This window comes from Macaca fascicularis, chromosome 2 (genome assembly GCF_037993035.2).
Source record: "Macaca fascicularis isolate 582-1 chromosome 2, T2T-MFA8v1.1".
Taxonomy (NCBI): domain Eukaryota; kingdom Metazoa; phylum Chordata; class Mammalia; order Primates; family Cercopithecidae; genus Macaca; species Macaca fascicularis.
In genome coordinates this window covers 20,716,505-20,725,989 of record NC_088376.1, presented here as the reverse complement: position 1 = coordinate 20,725,989, position 9,485 = coordinate 20,716,505, and the positions used below count along the sequence as shown (strand labels likewise).

The following is a 9,485-nucleotide window of genomic DNA, read 5'->3' as shown; positions in this document are numbered from 1 at the left end:
CCCAAGGTCACGGATGGCGCGGGAAGAACTCGGGCCCCAGAGGAATGGAGGGGAAGGGAGACAGGACAATCGAGGTACAAGGCCCTGGCGGTCTTAATTGGGCGCAGAAGGGGAGGAGGTCCCGGCTGATTGCTCGCCTCCCAGCAGCTAATCCTCTTAGCAGCTGCATTTCCGCGCTACGCAGTTAGCAGAATGACCCTCCCAGCCAGACCTTTACCCCGGGAGGGTCCAGGAAGGGGCTGGAAGTTTTGCAATCTGGGCCTGAAGCCGTCTGCAGATAAGCCTGGCGGGACGTCTGGCGTGGGGTGGGGGACAAAGGAGACCCTCCACCCCACTCCTTGGTTTGACTCTTTGGACCGCCCAGGGTTCAGTCAGGGAATGGGCTGTCCTTCGTCTTCCCGTGGAGCGTGTGCCAAATAAACGGAACTAAGCGTAAGGTGAACTGCTCCAAGGTCACTGTTTGCAGAGCAGCGGTGCGCGGAACGACTGGAATCCTCCTTTGTAAGTGCCACGCCCGTCCCTAGCCTGCGCCTCAGTCCGAGTCCGGGCGGAGTTTGACTGCAGCTACCGAGGCCGGCAGCCCGCGGCGGCGGGTGCGCAGTGTCTGGGTTCAGAAGAAAGCCGCAGGTGGGCGCAGAGCTGTGTGCAGCCCCCCGCGCCGCCGCGCCCCACGGACCCGGAACTGGTGGGCGCTCAAAGGGTCACGGGGGTTCCCAGGGAGCCTACTTGGGCCTAAGGATGGGTGGCCCCAAGTAAGCCTAGATAAACGCCCAGAGAACTAAGTGGCCAGGTGCCCTGACAGAGCCTGGTCTCCAAGAACCAGGAGCGGAGGTTTTCGAGGCTTGGTTAAGTCTGCTGTGGGCAATCAGCAGCAATACTCCCTCCCCCGCTCCCCCTGGCCTTCCCCCCCACCCCCGCCCCGCCAACACCCATTGTCCAGACTTCCCAGTGGGGTGAGGAAATAGCCCCATTCCATTTCAAGGAAAAAAGAAGATAAACAAAACATCCCCACCCCCGCATGACTACAGTATCCAGTTAGAGATTCTAGAGCCTTCCATGGAGGTAGGGGATGGGTGAGGCCGTGTTAAAGCTGAAAACGATGGAGGAAGCAAAATGAGATCTTTAACACAAAGATGAAAACCCCAGCAGTACAGAAGACAGAGCTATGCCCGTTCCCTTATTGAACCACATTTATTAAAAATGACTAAGACTGTACATAAAAATCCAAGATCTCTAAAAAGCCTATAGGAGCTGCGGTATCAGGTTTTAGTTTCTTCACATTACCAAGTTAGGGAGAGGGGATGGCACAAGAAGAGGATGAAATAGGAGTTTTCCTTAAACATGGTTCAAGTTAGTACAGAGTAGCTGAATACATTCTTAACTATCTAAGAAGTAAACAGAATATTCCCAAATATCATGGGGATGATGAAACTCTCCCCTTGCCCCTGCAGCTGTCAAGTGATTTGCAAATTCTTTACAAAGCCAAAGCACCAGTTTTACATTACCCCAGACATCTATGTAGACTATTTGTACAATATATACCACATTATTCTACAGTGTATCTAAACACACAACTGTACACTTTTAAATTCTCTCTTTTATTTTTTTTGGTGACTCCTTCCCTTTCTCCCTCCGGAGTCCTACTGGCCACCCCAGCACACAGCAGAGGCCTAGCAAGTCTCAAGTGAGGCAGTCCTGGACTAGGACAAACATGGCTTGTTCCAAAAGCCGGGGGTTAAGGAATCAAAGTCAGGTGAAACCATCACTTTCACAAAAGCTTTTCTTGACTCCTGGGCCTAATATCTTTTGCCCCTGGCAGAATGTAACAGCAAAACGTCTCCTGCTGAAACTGAAGGCCCAGCCCTCTTTCAGAAGCAAAACACCTTAACACTCGGCTTCTATTTGCTTAAGAATTTACAAATAGAAATGAGAATCAAAGGTTTTAACTAATTTGATAGCACTGGGCACTCAATATTCACAGCCTGCTTCTTTGAATGGTTAGTGTCTCTCCAATAAATAAATACAGAACCTTGGATACCCTTTGTATTTTAAAATACCTTAAAGTCTTCCATTAATCTTATTTTTTTTAAATGCTAGGTTTGTTTCAGTTACCTGCAGCAATCAAAAAGCTTTGGCACCTTCTTTTAGAGAATTGCACAAAACAGGATGCATCAAGGTGGAAGGCAAACATCTTTTTGGCAACCTAGGCAAAGACAACAAAAAACACCACCAAGTCCATCTGCAAAAAGTTAGCTAATTTTTGAGGTTAAAATAACTCTTTAGGGTGTTGTGTAAAAAGCATAATACCCTCCCATGCCTTTTGAGGTGTCTTTACTATATTCTTCAGCATTAATGTCCTCACACTTTATGGAGGGTGAATTTTCATTACTGGAGTTGCTAGGAGACAGCCGCCTTCGCTTACAAGCACTGGTGTATACTCCTGAATCATTGGAATCTAGAGATTTGATGGAAGGGGGTGTCTCTATCCAAGAAGAGCCAATTTCCTCTTTCACTTTCTCCTTGGAGAGCTGATCTTCAGAGAACACAGTGGGGCTTGTTCTGGAGGTCCATGGTAGTCCAGCTGCCATCTTCCTCTGGTAAGAACCTCGACCTCCCCACCCTGCCATTGCAGGAAAGGTTGGGTCGGGGTAATACCCCAGGGCATGGGATGTCTGAAGGGGCAAGGATTTAATGCCATATGGGAGCAATGTGCTAGAAGTATATTCAGATTCATAGGAACTGATGTCTAGTTTGTTGGTCCCAGGTTGTTGGACAGGAGTGACAAGCCACCGCTGGGGAGGGTTGGCCACCTCTTCGCTCTGTTGGGGTGAAAGGAGGCCGTTGGTCTGTGGCACGGTTCTCTCGCCATTATAATAGCGGGCTTGAGGTAAAGTGTTGACAAAGGGCTCCGGGAAGAAGGACTGAACGCCGTACCGACCTCCAGGGACAATCTGATGGGATCTAGGAGAATCCGTGGGAGATGGAGTTAACCTGTCATTTTCTGAAGCGGTGTACATGCTACAATATAAAGAGAAACACTTAAAAAAAAAAAACCCTAATGTTGTCCCCAAACAAACCACCTCCCAGAAATGAAAAAGGCTTGCGTTGGTTATCTGTACTGAAAGTGCTGGTCTGTTGGGCTAAAAGGACAGAGGCAGGAGATGCAGTGGTCATTTACCTGGATGCTTGGCTTACTGGGAAAAATTTCCCACCATGTAAGAAAAAGTTTCCCCCTAGGCATCAAGTATTTAAACTACAGAAAATCTACCTTTACTAGTCCTAGAACATGAAAAACTCAGATCAAACCTTCTTTGTCAATGTGATGGAAAAAACACTGGCTGTGGTGGTAGAAAACTCAGATTTTAAAAACAGCAGGGCCTTGCTGTTTCATGTTGTGAAATTACATTCTCTTAGTTTCAGTTTTTTCTTATGTTAAAAAAAAAAGTGGGGCTGGGAGAGAGTAATAATATCTCCTCTTGGGAGGATGAAAAAGTGGATCAAATGAAAAGAAAGGTATATAAATGCAGATTGTTAAAATTTCAAGTCTTCACTCAAATGCTAAAAAAAACTCTTCATTTTTAAGTCCTTAACATTTCTTCAGAAATTAACACAATCCTTCTGAGAAAATTCTAAAGCAAGATTAGTAAAGGAAAAAAAATTGGGAAAATAAAAATATGTAAAAATCCCAAAGGTCAAAGCTCTTCCTAAAATATATTCTCAGCAAAGTGCCTGTTGATGTATGTCCTGTTCAGAGATGATCATGCAAGTGCGGATAAAAGCTGTACTTACGAATCGTAGTTGTCTCTGAAGCCTTTTGCAAAGGGGTTATGATCAATCTTTAGTTGAGTAATCTAGATAGGGGAGAAAAACAGTCATTGAGTGCTTTATCATGCTGGACCTTAGCTTTAGAGATTCTTGAGATGTTTGGGACACTCACGTCGGTGTTTTGGTAGGCAGTCACTGCAATGAATTGCGTTTCTGAGAAGGTAAAGGTCTGGGTCTTTGAGGGCTCATTCAAGTCCTCTACGCCATCCTCTGTAACTTCAACAATATGCAGTCGGGGTTGGTATTTGTGTAAGGACTGTAAGACTATCATCTGGAAAGAGTACAGAAAAAAAGTTGCTAAATCTAAAAAATCTCTCAGTGGGTCAACAAAATTAGATTTTGACAAATTATGTATTTTGGCATGGGACTTCTAAACGCTTCGCACTAACAGCTTTGTTTATCGCAACTTTAAAGGTTTCATTATTACCCCCCCTACTTTTTTTGTTTTTGTTTTTGAAATTTAAAACATAGCTGGGTATGTGGTTTTGATAGATATGCTTTCCTCTTGGTTTCCTAAATTCCCCAAATACTTCGGTATTTCTGTTCTTAATAGTCAACTCACTGTTATTGAATCCAATAAGAAAGTGAAGATGAGAAAGGTCAAAAGAACAAAAAGGTTTAGAAATGGGCGAGCAAACAGGTCACAAATGCAAATATTATAAATACAGTGAAAAGAGTAGGGACTCTTATTAGAAAAAAGGCTTATAGTCAGAGCCAGAAGATACCCGCTCCTGCTCTGTCACTCTACCTGGGTGTTGTTGTTATTTGCGCCTTTGTTATTCGTGAGTTTTAATTTCCCAAATGATATCTCCTGTCTCATCCAGTGGGAACCAGTATTAGGAGACTCTGGGTGAACATACATTTTGTTGCCTAAGAGAAAATGAAACAAAACACAAAACCCAAGCATATAGGGCTGTTTACAAATGGGGAAAGGGGAGGGATGTCTCTTAGCTATGGGCAAGATATAAGAGCTAGACTTACAGCTGGTCTCCCAGCAAAAGTTGCTTAAAGAGGCCAGTGGAGACCAGCAGGACTACATGGATATCCCTCCCAGGCCCCTGTGCTTCCAGCCTTCCTTGCACTAGGGACTCGCCTGAATGGCATTTCAGAATTTAGAAATGGAGCTAACAGGAGATGACTCTTGAAGGTCAATTTGGGACCTTCTAAAGCTGTAAGGGCAACATCCAGTGGAAGAGAGTTGGACATTTATGGGTGAACAAAACTTTGGCTGGGCTTTCTCAAGTGAACATTAGAATCCCAGGAGCCCTTCCCACCTGGAGAGCTTATGACTACTAGTTTCTTAAACGTAGGGAGGGGGGGTGGGGTGATGTCTTAGTTAAAGGTTCTAAATATCTATATATTGGCAGACAAGAAATCTGACTTAGCAAATTCTCCTCTCTGTCAAACAATCAACACAAAGAAACTCATACTAACACCTCTAGGCCTCAGAATGGAAGGAAAAAAAAGTGCTACATTTAAATGTGAGTTGTCTGAGTCGAGGGTTCCGATTTCTTCCCGCCCGTTCCTCCCGGGACCAGGACCGAGTTTCTTCTCTGCTCACCCTGCATGTTATTATCGGCTTTGCCGCAGGTCACCCATTTGCCCCCTTGGAATCGCCAGTGGTTGGGGTCCGCCAGCACCACCTCTACGAACACATTGTAGTGGGCGGTGGGATTGAGTCCGTTTATGTTGAAGCTCAGGAAAGGAAACATGCGCCTGTGCAAGGGAATAGAACCAGAAAAATCGATTTAAATTGGGATGTCCTAGAACGGGCCCAGACCCCGGCGGGTTCCCCAGACACCTGGGATAGGGTGGGAGCACATCTAAAAGTTTGCAATGAACAGAAGGCTGGTAGATCAAGTGGTCTGAAACTATGTAAAATATTTTTGAGTTGGCAACTCTTGGAACCTTTCTCTCTTTTCAAACAAAACAAAACAAAACACACACACACAAAACTTGTTCCAACATTAGTATATCCCAAATTCGCATGCTTCTGAACGCTCATATTCTCGGCCCTTTCAGACGCTCATTACAATTTTTCTCCTAGAATGTTAAAAACTACTAATTTTTAAATGCACCATTTAAAAAAGTACCAGAGAACAATATGAGGTTATTCTTGTTAAAAATATATATTAAACTTTAGGCTAAAAGTCCCTTTGAGTGCTCCTCTCTCAACACCCATCCCTCCCTTTCCCCAGAAGTAGCCAGTGTTAGCAGTTGGATGTATAGCAGAACTTTCTCGCGCACCGAACCCGAGCCAGGTCTGGCTCCAGGGCAGGTCTAACCACCTACTCGGACCAAGCTTCCGAGGCCGGCGCTCTAGCCCTCACGCCCACCTCCTGGAGACGCCCCGTGGAGACCCTGGCGCCTAAAACTGCGGGAGCCCATCTACTGCGCTCAGGTGGCCAGCTCTTGAGCCTTCCCTAGCCGTGGCTCCTTGCCTGCCTGCAGCCATGCACCAGCATACCGCCGAGCAGGAGGATCTAACGAATCCAGCTTGTGTACATGCCCTAATTTCCATTTCCGCCTCCTCCAGGTCTGTTCAGGTGAGGATGACGGGAGGGAAAAGCGGCGTACAGCCGTAACATCGGCACCCTGCCAAGAGCCGCCGGTGCACTGACAGAGAGGGACACCGCATTGGAGATGCGGTGTCTACGGAGATTTATTGCGCGCGGTGAAAAACTCTCAGCACGGCGCGGAACGGCTGGGTTTAGCTCCCTCATCCCGGACCTTCCCCAGGACCACACGTTCATTTATCCCCGAACCCAGGGGCCCCTCCACGCTGCGCTCACCTGCCCTGTTTCGTAATGATCATCTCAGTTTGGTGGCGGTGGAATTTGAGCCACAGAGGCCGGTTGCACAGGTAGACGTGGGCACGGAAGCTAGAACCTGGAACCCCCAGGCCCCCCAGTCCTCCGCAAGATCCCGCCGCTGCGGCTCCAGGGTACGGCCCGTAGAGCGGAGCCCCCTGGCTGTACTGATAGGTGCCCGGGCCGCCGCCCCCGCCGCTGCTGCCGCCCGCGCCACTGCCCGAGCCTCCTGGGCCGAACTGCGCCCTCCCGGGTGGGCACACAGCTGCGGGGAAGCCGCCGGGGGGCAGCATGGAGCCGTAGGGGTAGCGCGCCCCGTTAGGAGCCGGGTACACAGGTCCGTGGGGCGCCCCAGCCGCTGCCTGGTACGGGAAGAGTGAGCAGGGCGCAGCTAGCTCCGACCCCTGAGGCCCGGGGGACGGGAGGTAGTAGCGCTCGGAGCTCAGGCTGTCCATGGAGTAGCGCGCAGTGGCCGCAGCCGCGGCGGCGGCGGCGGCGGCGGCGGCTGCAGCGGCAGAAGGCAGCTCCTCCTCCCCGCAGGGGGAGCCCTTGCGGCCGTCCGGGGGCCCCGGCTTGGCCACTACCGCAGCGCTGGCAAATGCGTCCCCGGCGTCGGTGTCACTAAGCATGGCCGCGGGGGCCCCCGCGCTGGCTGCTGCGGGCTCCCCGCTCACCGCCTCGCAGGAGAGACTGCCGGAAAACTTCTTGGACGCTTTGTCTAAGTCCAACTTCTGAGGAGAGGGGGCCGCGCCGGGGAGGTGGCCGGCGCTCCCGCCGCTGCCGCCTCGCGCACTCTCCAGCGGGTAGAAGTGCGCGCCAGGCAGGTTCACTGAGCTCACCAAGAGCTGCTCCCCTAACTGCATGCTTTGCAAAGCGCAGACGGCAGCTGGCTGCTTCCTCTCCTCCCGTGGCCTTATTATAAAGGCAGGATGGGGGAGCCAGCGCCCTCTTCCGAGGGGAAGGTAACTTCCCCTTCCTCCCGCGCCGGGGCTACCCACCTGCCGACTCGCGGGCCGCTACTGCGCGCACTGGCGCGCCCTGAATCCAGCGTCCTTTCCGGAAGGAAAGCGCCGTGAGTTGGAAAGCAGAAGGTAGAAACTAACCCAGAAGCCCTCTCCTTTTCCTTCCTCGTACCTCTTGCTCCTCAGGACCCCCACCCTCCTCCCAGACTCACACTCTGGAAGAAGGGGACTTAGATCTTTGTCCCCATCCACCCACTAGCCCGCGCCTTTCTGCCCTTTTTCGATTGCCAAAGCATCGGTCAAGTTGACCACTTGGAAACTTATGGGCTGTCACTAGCTGCTTTATATATTTGCGGCCAGGGAGGGGCTTCGCGGCCTCACAGCCCGGAGACCCTCCTATTGGCTGATGGAGGTGACACTAATTCAATTAGGCATTTACTAATTGGATCAAGTCGCCTGCTACTTTCTTTTCCTTTAGCCTGATTTTTTTTTTTTTGAGACTGCGTCCCGCTGTGAGAATCAATCCTGGTGTCTGTAATTTCGCCGGAATTTAGGGGGACAAGTTTTGGGGTCTCCGTAGCGGTATCCATCCTTGGCACATTAGTCATCTCAGCCCTCTGCTGGAGGAATGAGATGGCTGGAGCAGATTTTAGAGGCCAGAGAAAGCCTCTTCAAGCTGATTGCTTGCAGGGAAGCGCCCGTCCCGGAGGCTGGGGAAACTGGGGCGAGTTGGAGACAGGCCCAAGGAAGTCTCTTTCCTCATCGGAAGCTGTAACTTCAAGGCACACCTTCCTCTTGTCGAAGGCGGAATCCCTGGCCTTCAACGCACAGGAGCCACTTTTTGTTTGTTCCCATCCTTTTACCCAGTGGGAAAGGTTTGTAGAGAGGAAACTCGCGCTAAGCTTTTGGGGTTCCGGGGAGGGCCAGAGCACATTGCCATCCTCTAGGACCTAAGCCCTCAGCTTCTAAATCAGAAGCTTGGATAGAGTAGGGTACTGGGGACAGGACAAGAGTGAAACTAAGCGAGCTAACACCCACTTGATACTCACGCCAACACACCTGCTTTCGGGGAGACAATCACTTTTATTCCCCACAACTTAAAATCCACGCTGCTCAGTTTTCCTGATCCCGGATTCCGTCCCTTCACCACCATCTTCAGTTAGGCCTGACACCAAGAAACAAAGGTTCCCTAGCAGCCCCGCTGTTAGGATTCCCTGAGCCTCTACTCTGCGGCTAATACAGAAGGTAGAATAATTAGTGAAATAATCAGTTTGATATTGAATTAAACTCCAGCTGCTTGTTTCTTCGCTGCGTTTCCTCAGATAGAGTCAAGAGCGGGGCCGTCATATTTTATTGTTTCATTATTACAGAAGCGGGGGGCACGTTTCGTTGCGGATAAGGAGAAGCCTGAATATTCGCTGTTAATAAGCAATTACAGACGCCGCCAGTAATCGCTCCGGGAGCGCATTTTCCGGCTGAGATGTCGGGACTCTGCTTCCCCAACCGAACGCGATCACACGGGAAACTCTTCGCCCACAACAGATGAGGTGGCCAAAGGATTGCTGAGCGCGCACACACAAGTGTAGAACAGCGCGAAGCTTTCCAACCCAGCTTTCCAACCACAGCAGCACCAACATCGGCATGTCTGGGGTCTCCGAGAACGAGGTCCTTAATGCACTTGGACTCTCCAGGGCATTTATCACAGTGTGTGTGTGTGTGTTTTTTAATGTGTGTGTTCGCGCGCTCGCGCGCTGGCGTGTATGTGGTGGTGAAACCCAGGAGTGCGCGAAGATTTTCAGGGTCAAGGCACAGCCACAGGGGAGGGGGCAAGTTAAGACTAGTGGGCAGGGGCGGTGGCCTTGTAGGTCCTGGGCCAGAGTGGCCAGAA

At 50.1% G+C, this 9,485-nt stretch overlaps 1 protein-coding gene across 3 annotated transcripts; it reads right to left on the bottom strand.

Moving 5' to 3' along the window:
• Positions 1-1,172: 1,172 nt before the first annotated feature.
• On the bottom strand, positions 1,173-7,917 carry EOMES (eomesodermin). 3 transcript variants are annotated; one of them, XM_005545583.5, is made up of 6 exons: positions 6,618-7,917; positions 5,387-5,541; positions 4,574-4,695; positions 3,938-4,096; positions 3,790-3,851; positions 1,173-3,018 (listed from the first exon to the last, which is right to left on the bottom strand). In XM_005545583.5, exons 1-6 carry the CDS (start codon positions 7,496-7,498, stop codon positions 2,280-2,282), a joined length of 2,118 nt encoding a protein of 705 aa, XP_005545640.1. In that variant the 5' UTR covers positions 7,499-7,917; the 3' UTR covers positions 1,173-2,279. The 3 variants fall into 3 exon arrangements, with proteins under 3 accessions (XP_005545640.1, XP_005545641.1, XP_015300502.1); XM_005545584.5 differs by having other exon boundaries at positions 1,173-2,961; XM_015445016.3 differs by having other exon boundaries at positions 7,634-7,917.
• Between the last annotated feature and the right edge of the window lie 1,568 nt (positions 7,918-9,485).